The sequence below is a fragment of the Orbicella franksi genome, chromosome 3 (assembly GCF_964199315.1).
Source record: "Orbicella franksi chromosome 3, jaOrbFran1.1, whole genome shotgun sequence".
In the NCBI taxonomy this organism is placed as follows: Eukaryota; Metazoa; Cnidaria; class Anthozoa; order Scleractinia; family Merulinidae; genus Orbicella; species Orbicella franksi.
The window spans coordinates 16,830,120-16,852,764 of NC_138147.1; the positions used below are offsets into that span (position 1 = coordinate 16,830,120).

The 22,645-nt window shown below is 39.1% G+C and overlaps 1 protein-coding gene across 1 annotated transcript; it reads right to left on the reverse strand.

Annotated features, from left to right (window-relative positions):
• Nucleotides 1-2,481: 2,481 nt before the first annotated feature.
• LOC145481578 (glutathione S-transferase 3, mitochondrial-like) lies at nucleotides 2,482-9,432 on the reverse strand. The gene is made up of 5 exons (XM_081460088.1): nucleotides 9,281-9,432; nucleotides 6,354-6,418; nucleotides 5,352-5,409; nucleotides 4,456-4,528; nucleotides 2,482-3,375 (listed from the first exon to the last, which is right to left on the reverse strand). The coding sequence occupies exons 1-5, from the start codon at nucleotides 9,401-9,403 to the stop codon at nucleotides 3,269-3,271; spliced, it is 426 nt and encodes a 141-aa protein (XP_081316214.1). The 5' UTR covers nucleotides 9,404-9,432; the 3' UTR covers nucleotides 2,482-3,268.
• Between the last annotated feature and the right edge of the window lie 13,213 nt (nucleotides 9,433-22,645).

The following is a 22,645-nucleotide window of genomic DNA, read 5'->3' on the forward strand; positions in this document are numbered from 1 at the left end:
GGCGCTTACTGCTCGTTGACTCCAGTCCTCCATCTTTTTCTGTGTCCGCGTGCACAGGTGTCCACTAACCATGCGCTTGAATCATTTCATCAGCTTGAACTATTTTGACAATTAGATGTTTTCTATTGAAAGCGGTTTACGCCTGTTAGGTTTTATACCACAATAATGTCTTAATTAACTCCAAGGGTTTTGTTTTACAAATAATAGACAAACAATATACATTGTGAATGCGCCTGAAACGAACTAATTTTCATCATTCTAACCCAGTGGCTGACATGACTTATCTGTGGCAAGTTCTCGATCTGTTTGGCTTCGTAGGCTTGAGAGTTTTTGAACGCGCGAATTTCATCATTATTGGCAGATAAGTGTTGTAACAAGACTCTCATTATATGCTGAAACGACCAGTCACTGGGTTACACTAAAACAGTTATGCTCCGGGTTTCTAGCTAGCCAGTGATAGTTTGTTCGAGGTTTCGCCTCTGACCATCAACCGTTCGATGGAAACCTCAAGCACATGGTCTTATCGTTGTTATTTCTTTAGCAAGTGGCCATATGTTATGCAAATTACGCCTGGTACAACCTATCACCGATTTTCAATTAAAAGGAAGTTACACGTGGTTTTGGCGGGTTTCGTCTGCGGAAAAATTCTCCCTCTGGTGTTAGCTCACAGCATGTTAACAACAAACATTGTTAAGGTCCATTTACTACCACCAGTTGTTTTAGTATTTACCGCACGTAAAGGTAGTTTTCGGTTAAGTACCAATAAAAGTTTGACGAGGTGTTGATGAATTTTAGAAGCGTTTCTACTAGTTCCTGCACGTGGTTTTTCAGAGCAAAAAACACGTGGTTTGAGGCACCTGTCGCAAGATGACTTTGAAAGTGTTCGATTTCATTCCAGACTTGTCACTAGAAAACATTGTTCTCGACAAGCAAAAAAGCACCTGTCACTTTGTCCACCTGTAGTTTGAAGAACATCCAAACTGAACAAGTAGATATGTTTTATAGCCTTTTCAATAGCTTTTGTTGACAGTCTGTGTTCTATTGTGAGAAACGAGGTGCGAATGCATGGGTCACCACGTGCTTGCAATAATATAACTATTTTTAGCTTACACATAAACTTGTGGAAATAGCTTAGCTTTAATTTTCAACTTGCTCAGGGCTTCTGTCTACACTCATACAAGAGGAAATCAAAACAGTGGCGTGTACCTGAACCTACTGGAGGCGTGGCTCAAATATCAGTCAAAAATTTCAAATTCAAAGCCGTTGAGTGCCGGATATTTGCTGTCGTTTTGTGGCTCAGTACCTTAAGGATACCGCGAAGACTGTCAACGGCGGTCATTTCAAACTAAGCACTTCAAGATATACCAATCGACAAATTGCACTTGCACTCCCCAAAAGATACCACGAGAACCCCCCTGCACCCCGGAACACTGCTACACAACATACTTTGAAAAGCTTTACTTACTCACGGACTGACATTAGATAACTTTCAACCTTAACGGAAGCCGATGAGTCCGAGATTTGAACGCATTACCTTAAGCTTTTTTTCCTATGCGAGTTGAGGAAGGAAAAAAAATTAATCGCGTTTTTAAAACCGGCCCAAGCGACTGAGTAAAACGAGGCGTTAAGCGGGCAGCAATGCCAGTCAACCACACTCCATTATTTCGTGAGATTACCCTAACAATTCGCCTTTTACGGTGGGTGGAGAGAAGCACCCTGAGGATGAAGCCTCTTGTTGAAGAGCGCAAAATACGTCCCAGATCACCAGTCACAATGCACCCGCCCCAGCTTGAATAGACTGTTCGCAGCCCTCTATTTCCTCGTATTTTTGTTCGATCGTTGAACGCACGGGTAGAATCCCGAGATAACTGGATGCCAGCTCAAAACGGAAGATTTGACAGGGTAGAGGGTGGGGTCTGTATTCTTTGTTTGGTTCGCTTCGCTCGCATGCCCGCCCCACCCCCTCGTACTTCGCATTCGCGCTCGCCTTTTCCTTCGCGTGTGTTAAAAAACAGATTCTACAGCTTGAAAAAATAGGCGATTTCGCCAGCGCCCCCAGCCCTTTTAGTCTTGTCAGGAGCCCTTCCCCGACCCCTCGCCAATTTGTTAACAAGATTATTGCGTGTGATGGATGACACTGGTTACTGGATTTCACCAGTTTCTTTTCAAACCATTCTTTTCACTTTTGTCTTCTTGGCTTGACGCAACGAGCACAAATAATACTCCCTACACAATTTTCAAGCTTTTCCATTGCCTCCAGTTTCAAGTAATATGTGTAAGTCTGGAGAAAGATTTTCATAGTTTTTCTGCATTCGTTAACCTTGTAACAGGAAAAAAGGGTGTTATTAATTACAGTGCACTGTTGCTTTCCTCAGGAGGTCGAGCGAAGGAATCGAAGAGTGGATGCTTTTTGATTGAGGTTTTAGTGTGCTTACACATTTTGCACTAGACTTCTTGATTACTGTCATATCCATATCAGAATATTGTCAACATCTCTCATCATTGTTTATTACCATTTTAAAAATGTATTGGCAACATCGACTAAAACAAAGAAGACATATCAGTGCGATACTAATTAAAAATCGTGGTTTACTGTTTTAGTTTACCTCACTAGTACAGGCACAACAAGAAGGAGTTTGCAGTTTATGAGTTCGGTTAAATTAGACTCGAGTATGAATTTTGAGTTCTAGTTTAAGAGTCAACAACTTGGGGATGGATCTGCATTTGAAGAATGTTATGGAAAAAGCTATATATAGACAATAGTGTAAACATAACCGTATTATGCAACTCTTTATACCTACAAATGAAATCTACCCAGTCCCAGACTAATCAGAGTTCTAATTAAGCTAACTAGAGTGCTACATAAAATAAAGCGCTAACTGCGTGTGTTAAAAAAGGTGCTAAATAAGCTGACCAGAGTGTTAATTAGGCTAACCAGAGTGCTGTTCAGGCTAACTGGTGTACTAAATATGCATGTATTAAGGCCAACTGGAGCAGAACATGTAATTAAGCTAACTAAGATGCTATTCAGGGTAAAGAAAGAATCTTGAAATTTTAACTCGATCTCAAATTCAAAACTGCCACTTAAAGCAAAATGAAAACCAATCATTACATTGCATGTCCAAGTGTCGTTATTTCATACTCGTTTTTTTTTTTTCCGTCGCACATTCTGTTTCACATGTAGCTACATGACAAGTCAAAAGAAAATGTCTGCTGAGCAACGTCACAAATCTGTTAAAACTTTGTTCACTCTAGAAATGTCTCTTGCTTAGGCGCTGATCACACCTGTCAAACGGAGCCCTAGCTTTACAGTGCAGCCTAACAGGGCGAAGAGACCAAGGTAGCCAAAGCTTCCTCTCATGCGCTTTTTAGGATCTGGAATAACAAAGAATTCACATTGAAAGAAACAGTCACTGAATTTTTCAATCAAAATGATGTTAAAAAAAACAACAGCAGTAGTAGTTTGTATTAGAAGAGGTGAACAGTGTATGGGAACAGTGCAAGTGTAATGTGATATAGATAAAAACGCCCGTAATAGCTCTTAATAAAGGAGCTGCTAAATCAAACATGGCGATCCAGTCAGCACTTTTGTCTCGTTATACCAATTCGAATAAATCGTATCTTTCATCCACAAGTAAGGTCGATTTTCCTTTGAGGTTACAAGTGTGAGGGGAGGAAAAGTGAGTCGCCCACTCGCGACCAGTTCTTAATAACTGGTTGCAAACACTTGATTTTTGGTCACATTGGCCAACAGTGAGTCATAATTTCGAGCCCTGTAAATACTCGCAATGTCTCTCTCACCCAGGTGTATAAATAGGCACTAACAAATTTAAAGGGGCTCAATGTATTTTGAGTTATTTTGGCCACATACAAAATTTCCTTTAAATGGTAGGAAACCTGAAAATAACAGTTTAATCAGATAGAAAAACACCAAAGAGATAATGATAAACCATAAAGGAACAACGATGGCTAAGGATGAAGAAGATTAACACGGATTACAAACGACAAATTTGAAAAATTGAGGGCTAAACTTTTCAACGTGCACAAACCGTGACTGAGCTCCTTAAATGATGGGGGAACCCTGTGATGGACTAGCACGGCATAAAGGAAGGAAACACTGCTAATAACATACTGCCACAGAAATCAGATCAGCTCCAGAAGTAGGCACCACTTGGCCTGACGCAGATACCTTTTCACTCACCTGCTCATTCACAAGGCAGGGCCCATGCCATATATAAATCAAAGGACATTTAAGACGTTTTTCTTAGTCAATGTTAAATCAGCCTGTTATGATTTTTATATGTTTTATGCCTTTTAGGGACTGCTTGTGTTTTTATAGATGTATCTTTTTATCTTTTGTGTTTTAATAACAGGACCCCCTTTGATACCAGTACTTGCAGACTGACAGGGTTATCTTGTATAAATAATATTATACTTCATGTTAACTCTATTTACCTCCTGTGTAGTATCCATGGGCATAGAACAAGCGGGAAACAACCCAAACCGCTCCTGCTACAGAGCATACAACCTAAACACAAATAGAAAGGAAACACAAAATTAAGCCAACATGTAAGGCTGCACCAATACACCAATACCATGTGATCTTGTTTGTCCGGTGTGAATATTGATACTGTAGTTGAAGAGAGCATTGGGACATAACTATACAGCAAATAAGTGATGATAGGTCAACAAGTGTAGAAGTTTGTGCCTAATAACTGTAACAAAGTCCTTGCCAAAACACAGCCTTTGATCCATTGCCTAGTGATTGTTTTAAAAACAGAAACAACATACGATCTGCACTGGTTTCACTTGCTTTGATTCATTGAAGATGGTGGCAAGAAATGCACCCTTTAGTTGACAGCTGCACATCACTGTGCACAGTCATCAAAACACATGGGAGGCTGATGACACGTGTTTGCCTGTTTCTCTTACTTGTCGGGGGTTGTTGCATGTCACTTCTCGTATTGTATTTTGGCCCTTTTATTGAGGTACGTATCATATCACGGGAAAATGTACACACTGTCACATCATTGCAGCCCTATAACATGCACTGATAAAAGATAAATAAATGTACAAATCCTAACTTGAGTTTATATAGACATTCTAGAGGTTGGGATGGTTAGAAAGTGTACTGCACCTGGGGCATCTGATCTCTATCGAAATTTCCACCTTTCAGAAATTTAACTAACAGTCTAGATTCGTGGGTAGATTCCCAAGTAGGTATTTTGTAAACATGAGTAACAGGGGAATCATCCCACCCACTCAATTTCTTTATTTCCTCGAGATAAAGAATTCATTAACCACTCCCGCCAACACATGCTATGATAATTCACTCTTTTCTTTTGACTCACAGGATGTTCCAGACCTCCGAGCAGCAGGAGGGACAAAAACTGAGTATAATTTTCAAGCCTATACAACAACAAAAGGACAAAATTACCAATGCATATAAATTAAACAGAGCTTATAATTCTTGCAGTCACACATTTTGCTCCTGAGGATTAAACTTTTTGGCTGAGAGTTCAATTCCCAGCTGGCAGGAGATTGAGCAACCGGCTTAACAGTATTACAAAGTATTGCAAATAGTAGGAGTCTGTAACACGGTACTATCCAGGCTCAAAAAAAGTGCCATCCGGTCGTCTGGGACAAATAGATTCTCCTTCTGGGCAAGTGCCTTTTAATTCTCACTTGCCCAATGGGCAAGAGATCAGGAAAGTCATCTGCCAACTAAATCATTAAAAGAACCAACTAAGACTTGCCCTGGGAAAGATATATTCAAGAGCTACTTGTCCCATGGGCAAGCTGGAATTAAAGTTTTTTTTCAGGCCCTGGACTATAATGAACATAATCAGCTAGTGATAATCAAACTCCCTCCATGCAGTATTGTACAAAAAGATAGCAAACTGCTCTCCTTTGAATTTACTGACATTAACTGACTATGAAGAACTACACTTTCTCAGGGATCAAAAATTGTATTCCAGGGCTGTTTTAGTATCATTTAACTGAAAATCCCATGGACACTGTATATATTCATTTCTGTTTTTCTAGTCTCCCATCAAAGGAAAACAACAATTAAATGTCAAATTATAAATGACAACCACTGTCTCTTTCCATTGATTTGCTAGGAAAAACTGCATTATCCATTGGTTCTTTCTGACAAATGTTCAACACCCCTGGATTTTGTCACCTTTAAGAAATCTGAATGGAAACAAAGACTTGTCATTTAATTTAATAAGTTTTGCCTCATGACCAAGGCGTAGCTGGCCTTGCCCTTGATACACCACTACCAATAATTTCTTTTACATCTCACTAACGCTATGTTACTTGTTTCCATACATTAACATTTTTTAACTTACGTGTTTAAATGTGCTCTTTGAATGCAGTTGAAAATGGGTTTATTTTCATCATACATCTTTGGATACTGTCAAAGAAAGGAACAAACACAAGATACACTGTAAGATCATCAAACAACACACAACCAAGAAAATAAAACAAAGTTATGGTGTATAATTTTGTACATAAAATGAATGTATAATTGATTCAATTTCCACTGGCTTGGAAGTGAAGGACAATGTGTTCTATTCATTTTTCCTTCCTAATACGTGTTATAAAAACCTGTGTTTGACCCAAATTTCTCAAAAACCTACATGCGTGTACATCCCATGATTAACTTCCAATAATCATAGTAATATTTAGAGGTGAATCACATTCACAACCAAAATTAAAGGAAGCTATAACACGGACTATGCTTTTCATGTAAAAGACTTACAAAGATCACATCTTTATTTCAGATTAATTTGTCAAGTACAGATATTTATTTTTAGATATTTATATTTTACGTTGCGCACAGTCCTTTCAAAGAAACAGCTACTTCATGGGGAGAAGTTAGGTACAGTACTTTTGCCTGAGGAATCACAGCAATTTAACAGATCTGAAATAACATTTAACTAGTAGTGAGATTGCCCCTTAATTTTATATTTATCACAAGAATGAGCAAAGAGACTTAACGCCTACAAATTCTTTAGAATTCTGTGATATTGGACAGAAAATGAGACTGAAGTAATCCTCCGTAGGAAAAAAGATGCCAAGCGATACATTTAACCATAGTTCTTAGCGCAAGGAAACCTTAACGTTCATAAAAATGTACGGAAACGTCAAAAATCTTCAAACCTAGGCTACTCAATGTCCTTAGTACAGGGACAAATATTGTAAAAATGTAGCTTTCTTTGTGCTTTATAGGCTGTGTTACGTTTGCAAGGCATTGTGGCAAAACGTACAGCCACCATGTTTTTTCATACAGGGGGTTGCAAATTACTTCAATGAAAACTTAGGACACAAGATCATGGTTACTGCACTGGAAATCAGTTTGCAGTGGTTCAATAGACATCCAGTGTAAAACCAAAAGGAGATGCCAAAAAAAAAAACAAATTTCTTTACTACAGTTGTAACCAAAAACAATTTTGAACTTATACATGTATAGTACTTACAAAAATAAAATATAGCGTGATTTGCAGAAAATGAGTGTGAAACATTGTATCAGGAAATGCAATAAAATGCCTGCTAGGGAAGTATCTGGTCTCTACAGTGTATTGGCATCAGTACATTATTTGCCTACTGCTAGCAACACTGGAAGAGCTTGTGTTTGTTCCATCAGATACAAGAAGGCCATCCTCAGAGGCCCAGTGAGAAATAGTCGGTTCTGGTGGAAGTCAAACAGGTGAAAGCCAAGCAAACCAAAGACTATCTGTCCCTGGGTTTTGCTCAAGGATATATAATGCCTGAATGAACAACTCTAAGATGGTCCCAATGCAGACCTTGATGTTTTATTCAACCGCTGTCCTTTAGGACGCTATGTTGGTGAGTAAAAAGGCCAATCTTCTCTTATCTCCCAAATCCTATCAATAAAATTATACATAATGGGCCTTGTGCAATTGTCCGTGAAATTAACAAAAAATTTTAAAACCCTTTGATTGAGTGAGTTAGTGAGTGAGAAGAAGCAGTACAGTGCTCCTTCACTGCTTTAACAGTTGAAAATTTAAAAAGATGATCGAAGACTTTTAATCAACTGGTGTTCAAATGTCTAAATACGATAGAAAAGTACAAGTCAAGCATTTTTATACCCTGCTCAAGATGGTTTCTTAGAATTAATGAATGTTGTGGAATTATTTGAGTTTCATTTGGCAACAATGTTCGGTAAATTAATGTACATTGTCATTCACAGACATCAAGCTTATATTTTCTCACTTTTGTTAATAAATAATGCTTGTTCATAGTGTAATTTGCTTCTTGCAAAGACACATGTACCAGATGTATTTTTTACTTGTTTTTCTTCTTGATTGCTCTTTTAGAAATTCACATGACAGCACAAGAAGTATTTCCTTTTATTTAAAGTTGCAATTCCAAATACAGTTGAACCTGCAGAACTGACCCCCCAAAATGTCAAGCCTTGGTGACTGTTTATGGGAGGTGGTTGCTTACAGGAGCTTAGACCATCTTTGGTCAAAATTTATGTCATTAGCATATGGTAACTGCAGAGACTTATCCCACGTTTTAATGTTTTATTCATGTGAAGAGTCAATTTTGAGAAAAAATTCAGTGCTTCCCATTGAGAAATTTGCATCTCTTGTACTACCCAGGAATGCAATAATGTTACAACACCTTATTATCCAATTTCTGCTTTATTATTGGTCAGGTGGTTGTTTATAGGAGGTTAAAAACAAAAGAAAATTTCAATCTTCAGGCTGTAAAAGTGGTTGCGGTGGTTTAGTATACGAGAGGTGGCTGCTTACAGGAGGTTTCAAATAGAGGGATGTCTTGGAAACCTTTAAGTACTTTAGAAAACTGGTTGCTGAGGAGAGGTAGTCACAACCGGAGGTTCGACTACACCACAAAGAATTTTACCATGAATATGGTAAAAATTTTACAAACCTGGGAGGAAATTTATAAATAAATTAAAATAAATGGCAGCAAATGCTTTGGAATAATTGCAAAAGAAAGACATGACTTTAATTTACTTTATTTGCATATTCCTAAAAGTTACTCACAACCGAACAAGTCCAAAGGTCTTTGCTATGAAACTGGAGGAAGAGTCACGTGCAAGACTACAAGTAAGCTTATAATATACCGCCTGTTAAACTAAAATCACAATGAATATTTATTGTACAGTGCTGGTATAAGGAACATGGACTAGCAATATTAATTGGAAAATCACTAGCAAGATGGAAGCATGAAACTCGCTTCTTCCAGGCTACAAAAGAAAATCAAATAGAAGTTATATACATACAGGTACATTGTACTGCTTTCGTGCTTTCCCCACGTTCATTCCCAGGTAAGCAATCATGAACCCAGAGGAAACGGTTGTGAGGACAACATATCCGTACTCCTTTGCTACAACTAACGACGCCATTTTGGATTCCAGCTGCCTGGAATTAAATCGAGGCTTAGACCACATGCTTACCACGTGCTTGGAAGGTTTTGATTGGTTGAAAAACTGAGACAATCAAACAAACCAATCAAATCAATCTTCTTGTGACGTATTGTCTTCCACGCTATTTGACCAGACTTACCGGCAATTTCGTTCATTTACTGCCGTTTGACGTATTTGAACTGTGGAGTTCTTGCAGAAGGTGACACTCCGAGGTCGAAGGTTGTCTCAGATTAGCAAAGGAAATCAAGAATGAAGTGCTCAGTATTTCTGGTTGCCGTGGGCCTTTTGGCCGTGATGGTTGTTTATAGCAGCGCCACTACTACGATTGTTGCTGCTCCTTCAAGCGCCGCCGCAAACGCATCTGCTAGTCAAGCACAAACCAGCAACGCCACTACTACACCAGCGACAACGACGGAACCTACTACAACAACAAGCGTTGGGGTTAACGTTTTGCCATCGGCTTTTATTATGAGTGTGGCCATCTTGGTAGCTGCTCTCCAGTAAACATTTTTTTTCGTGTCACTTGTGAATGCAGTTGCCGCCACACCTAATTACACCGACGAACTTGCAAATAAGCTTATAACATTTAGTTTGGTTGTTGCCTCAATCTTTGGACCATTTCCTCAATACTGAGATATATAGACTGGATTTCATCATTTCCTACTGACAAACTTCAATGTATTTAATTCATGATATTCTACCACAAAGAGATTTCTGGACCACATGGTGCTATTACAAAACTGAAAAACTTTGCGAACGCGTGAAGATGGCGTGGCCTTCCACAAGAGTATGCGGCCTGCAAGAAAACTTTGTGTAACTGTAAGCTTTTTTTCGTCTTCAATTTAATACAACAAACTGTCATGTTAGGTTATTCATTATTTTGGCGTTTGTGCTTGTTTCAAAAATTTGCATTTTGTGAGGAAGAAATCCCGACTTTATCGTTTCTAAAACGACGCTTACAATTTAAGGTAATTTTTGCTCTGCTGTGAATAATCGCGGACACCGTATGTTTTCCATCTTTCGTACTTGTCGTCTTCTGTTTGTAATTTTCATTATTCTCTTTATGTAGTTTGAGAAAATAAACCTTGCACATTTTGAACATGGCCGCTGTCGAGCGCCTTTGGAATCTACTGTTTTGAGGGTAGAGATTTTTTCCGATGTGAAGATTTTGTCCAGGTTTTCTCGTTTTTCTGCTTGAGTTCAATAAACTTGATCGCTTATCAACATGTGTAATTGGTTTCTGGTGTGATCTGACAACCCCCAAATATGCAATTTTTGTGAAAATTAAGTTTGAAGTAAGCTTGTCTGACCATCGAGAGGTTTCCTTCGGTCGAATGCATTTTCTTTTATGGTCGTTTTTGCCTTTGTTGCCTGCCGGGGTGGTCTTGACTGTAAACTGTGAAGATGATGTGGGAGAGAGCATTTGGCCATCCAAAGTGAAATTTCCTTCGCATTTGTTCGCCATTTCGGAAGCAACAACTGTTTGGTTTTGACATCTTCCTGTAATTGAGGTGGGCGCGTTTCATAAAGCATACGAATACTGCAAACAACTTTGACTTACCAAGTTCTGACAGGAGGACTGGTTATTTTTGTTTTCAGTGTCATTTTATAGCAATTATAGCTTGAAAATGTTCGAAGGAATTAGGAATGGTCGATTGAAAGCGATGCGGCGCCGGCATTTATTCTGACGGTTAGGGAGACGCTTTTTTTTACTCATCTTCTGCCGTTTATTTTCAAAGACAAATTCTCCTCCCACCATTTTGATAAGATTCCCAGGTGAAAGAAAATTACTTCCATTCTGTAAGTTGCGAAACAAAGATTTTGGCGAAAAAAATTTGATTAGGAGACACCGCGTGTTTTTTCGGTTTCCAAAGGAATATGCAAATGTTTAGTCGGGAATTTTGCGTTGACATTTAGATAGCATTGTTCTAGGTATTAGCTACATTCTTCTGGCATTTGAAAAGAAAAAAGTACTGTTTGTCAAAATTTACATCAATTGTGCACTGTCCAGAGAGGGGCACCTCTCAGCGAATGGAAAATTTGGAGCAAGGAAACGGAAGAGGCTTCGCACAATGAAGTCGCACCTGCGAAAGATTTTAATTATGCCCACTTTCGGTTGGTATTTACCGATGTTACTAGTTTCTTGAAGCGGACTTGAGAAATTAGGGAAAACTTCAGGAAGTGAATCTGTGAAACAATCTCTCGGTGCTTCATGGTTTGAAGATAGAAGTATAGAGGTGATCTTGATTTGTTTTGATTCCCAGTTATAATTATGAGGCAGCTGTCTTCATTAAGTATTCATGGCTTTTGTCTTGCTTCGAATAAGATGTTGAGTCTGTGAATAAACTACAGCTCCATGTTAATGGTTACTTAAGTGACATCGAATCGACTTTGTAAACAACAATCAATTTAAAGATGAAGATTTTGTCAATGAGGGTTTGTTGACTTGTGCTTCTGTTTGCGGTACATATTAAAATCAAACAGCATTCGATTTGATAACCACTCAAAAGATTAATTGTGCTAAAATCCATTTTCATTTAATTATTTTTTGTTGCTATGGCATCGTAATTTCCCTAATGACCGAAAGTGATATTTTTGAAATGTTGCAATACCTACTGGTGGGTTAATAATAGAGAAAATTAGGCCCGTTCCAAACGCCGCTCCATTCATGCGCCGAACCTAACTGAAGAGTTAAGTACGGCAGAAGAGCGGCGTTTGAATCAGTTTGGTTCGGCGGGTGAGGTTTGGTGCGACAAACAACATTAAATTCGGCAGGGTCTGTCGCACTATGCGACGTTGGAGCGGCAGCTGATTCATACGACGTTCTCCTCCGTTCTCCTCATGTGTTGAACCTAATGCATAAAATTACTATAATTTATTTTTCATATAACGGGACTCGTGATTGGCTCAATTGATTGGCTCAAAATTGAGTGGCGTGACCAGTCATGCATGAAGCTCAAAGTCGTCGCTAAAAATAAAGACAGCAAAATACCATTATGAGAAACGGGGCTGTAGAAGCGAGTTTCTTTAGCGCAAATTCATTTTTTGCTTTTTCTTCGTGATAATAGCCCAGCTTATTAGATTTCACTTTAACAAGTCGATTTAATCGGGAGAAAACCTATCTAAATACAAACACTTAACCTTGAGTTTGAATTTGCTAAATATTGCTATAACAGCAGATAACAGCAGATAACAGCGAAATGTTAGTCACAGCTTTTCCATTTGGACAGAGTTCGTGAATTCAGAACGCATATTTTCTCGTCGAAAATTGTTACCACCGGCTTCCCGAATCAAGTTCGACGCAAGTACGCATACTATGGGGTGCCATTTCCGCCAAAATTATTGTTTTATTATTATTAGGCACAATGTTTTATTATTAGGCACCAGTTAATTATTATTAGGCACAATGTTTTATTATTAGGCACCAGTTTATTATTATTAGGCACAATGTTTTATTATTAGGCACAATCTCTTATTATTAGGCACCAGTTTATTATTGTTTGGAATTATTTTTTATTATTAGTCACCTTGTTGCATTATTAGGCATTGATTTTCATTATTAGCACTTTTCCCGCCTTTTTTCGTCTCGATTTAAAAAATGATTGACAGGCCTAGCACGACTCCCACTGTTTCGTGATAAACGGTCTTTGACCTTTAGAGTTTAGCTCTAACAAGTATGTCTTTCAGAGATTTTCCTCTCCTGTAGGAGATGAAAGGAGGGTCTCTGTATATTTCTCTAAGCAGAGGTTGATCTTGGATTAAATGCCATTTGCTCATTAAAATGCTTTTAAGATTGGGCACTGATGGATTATATTGTGTGACAAAAGGCAATAATCTCTTTTGCAATTTTGGTTTCTGTTGTAGTGCCGACTTCCTGTTTTTAAATTCGATTTCTGCGAGGACTTTGTTGACCAGTTTATCTGGATAGCCTCGAACACGCAAATTTGATCTGAAATTTTTTATCTTTTCTTCAAAACTTGTTTTTGAAGAGTTTGTTCTCAGAAGCCTAAGTGCTTCACCTTTTATAAAACCTTTTTTCACACCTGGAGCGTGACAGGAAGAGAAATGCGTGTATTGAAATTTCTCAGTCGGCTTGAAGTGTGTGCAGATATCAAAGATTGAATCTTTGTAAAATCTCTCGCCTTTGAAGACAGTAGTGTCTAGGAAATTTATTTCCTTCTCTGATATTTCAGCCGTGAATTTAATGGTAGGATGGTGCCTGTTTGCTTCTGAAATAAACTGATCTATTTCCTCTCTGCTTGTGTTCCACAACGAGAACACGTCATCTATGTATCTCCTCCACTAAGTCACTGTCATGAGACACACCAACACAAGCAACAATCTCTTGTAATCGGGAGGTAACTTCATGCCTTAAGTCGGAAATAGTGTTAGTTGCCATCGTTTTATACTTCGAGGATAAATTGCTTCTACATACTCAGCTACATTTTGCTTTTTCTGGGCCTACAAAGTCAAGATGTCTATCCCTTGATCATTCGCAATGTCTGCCATGCTGTTCTCATGTGTAAAACCGCTGACTACTTGGAGATAGTAAGGTACGAAAATAATACGAAACAGTGCCTAATAATAAAGATGAAATAATAATAGAAAATAATGCCAAACAATAATAAAATAGTGCCTAATAATAAGAGATTGTGCCTAATAATAAAACATTGTGCCTAATAATAATAAACTGGTGCCTAATAATAAAACATTGTGCCTAATAATAATTAACTGGTGCCTAATAATAAAACATTGTGCCTAATAATAATTAACTGGTGCCTAATAATAAAACATTGTGCCTAATAATAATAAAACAATAATTTTGGCGGAAATGGCACCCCATAGTACGCCGTCTGAACGAGCTGTCGCTCCAAAGTCGCGCTAAAGTCGAACTTAATCAAGTTTGGTTTTTACATACGTGCCCAAACTATCATTGTTTTGACAAGCTTGCTTTGTTGTTGAAGTCAAAATTCATTAATAATGTAGTCTCTTGACAGTTTGATAAAAGGAATTTTAAAAGTAGTGCCTCTCTCAGGATGACGATATCGGAAAGGTATGGTGTTTTAACCGGTAGCTAAGGAAACTTTGTATCCAGGTAACACAGCTGAGGGTTTGGTAACTAAACTTGCTTGCGGTTCGTAAAAAAATAACCTGCGGAACAAGCTGTTTCGCGAGGCAGCAAAACGAAAAAAACCGCCTGCTCTAGACACACATGTTTCCGCAGGCTAAGAAAAACAACATATCCAGAAATCCAACACCAGCCGTGTTTGTATTTGCATGAACTGCTGGACGCAAGCCTGATTTCAGGCAAACTGGAATGAGTTTACATGCAATAATTTTGAGCAGAACGATATCAGTCCATACTCTCAGCTCGGGAAAATTATGGAAGTTTACAGGCTAATGAAGAAGCTTGAGGGAAGAACATAGTTTCCATCTGCATTCATCCGCTTGCATGGCAACTGCATGCGTTCCTTTGTAGAAAAACGACGACCGAACGAGTGGGCGACAGACACTTCAGCTGTTTAACAGCCCCCAATGCCTTTCTAAAATTAAGATGTTTTGAAAAGATGATAACCCCTGGATCCTTTTAAACACTGTGTTCTGAAAAAACAATTTAATGGACCATTGTATGTTTGAAATCGGAGAGTGAAAAACAGTTACCGGTAAACTCTTTTGATAGGATGACAACCAGTGCAGAGATTAAACTGAAATATCTTAAGCCTCAGTCAGATAGACAGGGACAGACGAAAAATACAACGGCTGAAACTGATTTTTCGAGTCTTGGCGATTCAGGAGACAAACAAGTGCTTCTTGCCGTGTTTGTCGGCTTCTCATCCATTATTCATCACGCTAACAAGGCCCCGCCAACAACGTAACAGCAAGACTGCTATAGTTTTGATTAGTGCAAATTACTAATAAAATATGGGCACGTTCCCATCTGTTGCAGGTGCTTTGGCAGAATTCAGTCCTACTCCCAAGGTCATCAACATGAAGCTGCGCTTGGACAGTTCATTGCTCAAATACATAGACAGATAACCAGTCAGTGTAAAACGCAGGCTGCAGACCGGGGGTAAAATGCAGGCCGAGGGTAACTGCAGACTGCAGACTTTTGCAGTACTGTATTGTGCTATTTCCATTATCGAGTGCTGACTGAAAACAATATTATTCAGGCTAATCACAGTGAAAGTCTGCACTCCAGTTAGCCTGAAAATCACTCAGCTTAGGTTAGCCTGAATATCAATAAGGTTAGCGTCAATGCTCCGGTTAGCCTGTTTACGGTTGGCCTAATGATGGAAACGTATATATAGTCTGCAGTCTGCATTTTACAACCGGTCCGCAGTCTGGTTTCACACTGACTGGATAGATCACTAAACATATTCTTGAAGTAACACCGAGTTCTTACGTCGAACATAAAAGAAATGCATGGTAGTACACCTGTGTGGTGTCTGATTGGTCGATCCTTGCGCGCCAAAATTGAGATCCTAGTGACAACCAATCAGGGACACAACACTGATCTTCAGTGCCACGTCATCAGTTTCGAAATGAGAGGCCCTGATAACTAGTTCCACCCGAATAAATGCGCTTTACTTTGATGCAGACGATCGATGAAATATCGATATTGTTTTCATCAAAAACCTTTTCCTAGTGAAGATGCAGCCCTATAGTTTTGCCGTGGGGAAATGAAATCATACCTACCCCAATAGTTAACGCAAGAGAGAATAAAGAGAAGAGATTTCGTCTTCCATATATGACTTGTTATCAAGGTAATCCCTCTCAACCTATTTATAGATACCTGTATGAAATTTTGGCGACACGTTAATTTAGTGATTTCCGCGTAAATTTTGGAACACGAGTCACTTAACTTACGTGACTTCACGAACTTATTATTTTTTTTGAAGTTAAACCAGTGCCCGAGGTGAGCAGCACCACTGCGAACTATTTGAGATGCAAAACCATTTTCATTTTCTCCTACGCGTTTCGTGTGACTAGCGCACACTTCGTCAGCGAGTTTTATAATACAACCAAGTATACCTGTATATACAGGAGTACCCGTCGGATCCGCTCCGCAAAATATCCGCTCTGCAGACTAAAGTTGAGCTGGCTGGGAATCTTAGCAATAAACAGAATCTTGCTGAGAATTTAGCTTATCGAGAGCTAGCGAGCTGGGAATTTTCTTTTTTGGTGTTCAAATAGCTTACATTGTGGTTTTACGAATCAGTTCTGGCTGGAAATTACTTTCCGGATGCGATCACTGACTGTGTGTCACTTGACACTCTGACTGCTTGACCTTTTGTTTGAAAACATGCTTACAATATAATGTTAGTTGTTTATTAAAGTTTTATTTACCAGCAAACAATAGAAGTCTGTTCTGCTGTCATTTATAGCGTGAAATTAGATCGGTTTCTTTTCCCTTGACGCTCCTTTTTCCCACGTTCAGTTGTATGTTTAACCACCGTTGATCCGGTCGTGGAAAATCATCGTCTGTTCTGCTTTCATGTTCTACCGTGATACAACTGGTTATCTGGTAATGACGTTTCTTCGTTCGTGCAGTCTTTTCACATTTTTGCCTGGGGCCCGGTGAGACTCCGGTAACCTCATAATATTTTGGAACTAAAACATTGTTCCCGTATAACTTTGTGTCCAACGGTCCGTTTCAAGCGCGGTCAGATTTTGCCGACCAGTTGTTTGAGGGTTTGGCTGCCAGAGAACTCTGAGGACTCCACTGATAAATTCAAAGGTTCAGGTAAGAACTACTTTGGAGTTGAACTAGTTGAATCAGCCTATGTATTTAATATTGATAATGTTAAGCAATGTGTGCGGGAAAAGCCGGCGCAGTTTTTCAAACTGTATTCGCCACTGTATTGTATTTCAAACCCAACGGAAAGTGCAGCTTCAGGAAGACAGTGAAAGCAAGAAAAGGCCTAATATGTCTCAGAACTTGGAAGGGTTTTCGAAATTGTCAGTCCATTCATCCACAGTGATCCTACTTCCAAGTGTAATTTCAATTCTGTAATTTCAACGACCAGTAAAATCCGATCCCGGTGCTGCAGTCGATGATGACCGCTTTTTAACGCGTCAAACGTTAAAACATGAGCTATTGAAACACATTTGCCGCGTCTTGGACAAACTGACGAGATATTGAAATGATCATTTTTTCCCGGTGTAAGAAAGTATTGTTTCCATCGCTTTCTTTACTGAAGTCCGATCATGTTCTTTATATAACTGAAGGCTGATTACCTATTGCTGCCTTTTGGTATCGCCGAAAATTTGCCCTGAAAGAGCTGTTGACCAACACACCTGATTGATCTAGTTCCATGCTAATTGTACAGTACTTTGGCATTTAAAAGTAGGCAATCATATCATTCCAGGTTTCGTTCTTTCGGTGCCGGTAGCGCCAGGACAATAATGTGTAATTTAATTACTTATGCGTTCCCATTTGTTAAAGCGCGTGTTTTGCGCACAGTTTCTGTCAGAGAACAAGTTATTTTGCATGCCTGCGTTGCTACCGGAAATGGAGACATTTCGCCTTATTGTCCCTCTTTTTATCATGGCACAGACAGTGATTTTGTGGTGGCGCGAAACACGGCACACGAAAAAATAGGGGAGGGGCGTGGCACCAGTTCACACCATTCACTGAATTCACGCTTCTGGGTCAGACGACGATCGAATAGTATCCCATGATGCAATTTTCTACGTACGTGACGCAACATCGAAGTTATCATGGATTTCAGCGTGAAATAACGTGGTTTCTCCGCGGTCTATTTCTTATATTTATTGCAGTAAAAGGTTAGAAAAGTGCATTATTTAAATCTTTGACACGATTATAATGTTTTGTAAGTTTTTAAGAGCGCAGCCTTATTACAGTATTCTTGTCTTTGATTGTGTTATATGACTATTCGCATCACAAAGTGTTCGTTGACCCGTAACAAGGTCATGAATATTCGCTTTTCTTTGCACAGTATGTTGATGTCTTCGATTTTTTGGGCATCACGCCACAAAATATAGACATAATAAGGATTTTTGGCAAAGGAGTACCGAGAAGTACCCGCATTTTTATGACCTTTTAAGCGATCGAAGTGACTGAAATTTCGTAACACACCAGTGTTGCGTGTGTGAATGTCTGCTTCAAATCTCAGTTCGTTTGGCGCTTTATTCCCGAGCTTCGTCATCTTTTAGAGTCAAAATGATTATTTTCGAAGGTGTTTTGGTTACTATTCTTTCCGAAACTGCAAAATGCTCAGCAGTGATAACTAGCCTTAGTAATGGAGTGTTTAACTTCGTAAATTTCAATAGTTCAGTGGAGCCGTAATCAAGAGATGTCATGCAGCAAACGGCACCACACGGAACAAGCCTGCTAAGAAGCGGACAAGAGATGTCAAAAGAAAAATCAGAAAACCCCTTTACTTCTCTTTGGAGAATGTACCTGTTGTAACTTATTCGTATCAGCGCAGGGCTTCTTGCCCCATCGAATAATTCGTCCGTAGGCGAATTCACAACAACCACAGAGACGAGAGCTCTTCTTCTTTCGTCCATGCTTTCCACATAGCTTATATGTATTTCTCGACAGACCAACGAAACACAAGTAAAACCCTTCACTGTAACGGCAAAATTCTCCTTTGAAACGCAGTGAATATAAACTAACTCGGTACTCTTAAAAGCAGAAGCCCCGGAATCCAGACAAGTGTGAAAGCACGCCATAGCTTCATCGCGAGAGCGTGGAATAAATGATGACGTCACGTATGCAGTGATAATATAAGCCTAAACCAGATGCATCATGGGATACTATTCGATCGTCGTCTGCTTCTGGGTTATAGTTTGATGACGAAATGAGCGGTAAAAAATTATTCCACAATTATTGCTTTCTTAAACAGTTAAATCCTTGCTTCTTTGACTTGCCCCAGGGAATGTAATTTTCAGCAGCGTAACATCAGTTAAAATCTAAGACATTTCATTGAATACTCTCATGAATGAGCTATTTTTGTGAACATAGTTCTTGATCTAGATCTTACATTGAGGGGCCCGATAGTATCACCAGTTTTGTATATTATTATGTGTCCGTGGCTGTATGTGTATTTGGATGCATGTGTGTGTGTGTGGACGCGGAGAGGACGCCCGTATAAAAGGGATCATGCAGTATGTTACATTTTCTAAAACATATCATTTTTCAGGTGTAAAATAAATTGCGTGAACTATAAGAAGCACAGCTAAAGACGCTGCAAACATTACCCGATGTCATGGACTGGTACCCAAGAACAGATGAGCAAATTTGTTGATGAAACCACGAGATTAAGTTTGTGAATCTTTTATGCTGATCGTCCAGTGTATATTTATGACATTACATTGATCTGATTGATACATTTTGTTAACGAGTCTCTTGACGTAATGATGCTGTTAATAGCAATACTTATACGGTGAACGGCCTGTAACATCCCAACAATGCCGGGGTCTTTGCTGCGAAACTTTGCACTTAAGTGTGTGAAACTTTTACGGTGAACGTCCTGAAACATCCCAACCAAACCGGGGTCTTTGCTGCGAAACTTTGCACTTATCTGTGTGAAACTTTTACGGTGAACGGCCTGTAACATCCCAACCTAACCGGGGTCTTTGCTGCGAAACTTTGCACTTAAGTGTGTGAAACGTTTACGGTGAACGGCCTGTAACATCCCAACCAAACCGGGGTCTTTGCTGCGAAACTTTGCACTTAAGTGTGTGAAACTTTTACGGTGAACGGCCTGTAACATCCCAACAATGCCGGGTTCTTTGCTGCGAAACTTTGCACTTAACTGTGTGAAACTTTTACGGTGAACGGCCTGTAGCATCCCAACAATGCCGGGTTCTTTGCTGCGAAACTTTGCACTTAACTGTGTGAAACTTTTACGGTGAACGGCCTGTAACATCCCAACCAAACCGGGGTCTTTGCTGCGAAACTTTGCACTTAAGTGTGTGAAACTTTTACGGTGAACGGCCTGTAACATCCCAACAATACCGGGGTCTTTGCTGCAAAACTTTGTACTTAACTTTGTGAAACGTTTACGGTGAACGGCCTTTAACATCCTTTCAATGGGTATTTTTGAAATTTTTACGGTAAACTACCTCTAGGAATATGAGTGTCTTTGGTTGTTTAGCTTTCAAGTTAAATTAATTCAGTTGTGAAAGTTGTGTTGACAGTGCTTTGCAGTCTTGGGCAAGGCATGGATCAGTGACATGGACTGAGATGGATCACCAATATTCAAGGTATGTATTATCAAGATTTTTTTTTTATTCATTTTATGATAAAGGTTCTAATGTGGTTTATACACTTTTATCTCGCAATTCCAGAGTAGGAAGCTCAGAGAAGACAGCTGTCCAAAGAAAAAGAAAAAGACGTTTTTCAATACTTTTGATGTAAACATGGTTTACTAATCAATACTAAACCAGCTCCTTTTAGTTGTTTTAGGGAGCTGGCATAACCCTTTATTTTTCAAAAAAATCATTAGAAATAATTGTAAACTACTAAATCGGGGTAAACATATAAAGCGTGCTGCTGTTGTTGAAACTACAATCATTATTGGGCTAGCAATGTAGAAGTAAGGCCGATAGGTATTAGTAAAGGACTTCAACATTATTTTTTTGTTCATTTCCCTTACAGCATTATATAAAAGTAATTTTGCAAAAAGCATTTCTTTGGTGAAAGCAAGTTTGATCTGAATGTCTAGAAGGATTAGAGGGGTCTTATTTTAAACATTAGCGTGAATCATTTCAGATGTCAGAACGTAAAGTGCCAAACTGTCACACGTATGCTGAACCTGGAAGGCATCTGAAGTATCGGAAAACAACGTGCTGGGAGACACCTTGTCCGATCCGCTTAAGACATAAATGGTAAGTTGCATTGTTTTTAAGGGATAAGATAATCAAAGTGTAGATTTTGCTCATAGCGGCAAAAATAACCACATATTGCTAATTTATCTCTAATAATAGTCAACAGATAATAGGCTGTTGAATAAAGGTCCTAAACAATGCGTTTGTTTTTAATCTAGGTCAAAACGCTGGCCAGAACATTTTTTCGCCTATAATTGCTTTGCTGGCGTTTCAAATGTTACTCTTTACTGTTGGCTGGCTACTTGGCTGATTGTCATTTTTCTAGCTCGGTATTCAAAATTTTTATTATGTCTGGCTGGGAGTTTTATGAAATAAAGTCGATCTTGCTAGCAGTGAAGAGCGGATATTTTTTTCCCAGGAAAGTTAATTATTAATGGTAATTGACGTGGGAGCACAGAATCAGTGCTTGGGAAGTCACATCTTAAATTTCCAGTGTAAGAGTCGTTGGTTACTCCTGTATATATACCTAAACACAAACAGAATTTTACATTTCGTAAAAAAACACTGGATATACAAACACGGTAATGCGTCAAGGAAACAGGCGGGAAATATGCAAGGCGTGACATATTTCAATCATGACAACTATTTGCACTAACTTTAATTTAGCGCCGATTTAAATTTAGCGTCACTTAATTTTAGTGCATTTTTTAATTTAGCGATTTTTCTAAAAATCGATAAATTCAAGTGTCACCAAAATTTCATGTAATAAGGTATGTTACTTAGTTCGCGAATAATGTTACCACGCGCGTTACAAGGATGTTTAATTGGAGTATAAGCGTGAAAAGCCGCTTGGGCTGACCACGTGAGCAAAATCGCGTCATAGGATTGGCTATTTGTAGACCCTTCTGAGATTTCCGAAATTAGGAGTGATCTGAAAATAACTTGAGGAGAGTACCAATAAGGTCTATAAGGGGGTTTAAACCTCTCTTACCCTCATCCTCTCTTGTTTACGACAGTATAAACAGCAATATCAGTTTTGCTTTGTTTTCGGCCTGAAACGAAAACTGGGACTTCTGTAAATGAATTAGTGTGGACGGTACTTTGGAGAAGTTTGAAGCAGGAAAGGACAAGAGCACATATCAACTGAGATAGCAAGACGAAAATGGTCTTGGATAGGCCACACGCTGCGAAAACGAGCCGCTGACACGACTAAGCAGGCCTTGAAGTTGAATACGCAGGGCGAAAGGAAGGTGGGAAGACCAGTTAAGACATGGAGAAAGTCGACTGAAGAAGACATGAAGATGGCCAAAATCACCTGGAACAAAGCTGAGAAGGCACCAAACAGAGCCCGCTGACGGAGCATTGTTACCGCCCTTTACTACACTAGGAACCTAAAGGATTAAGTATTTACAGCAATGACAA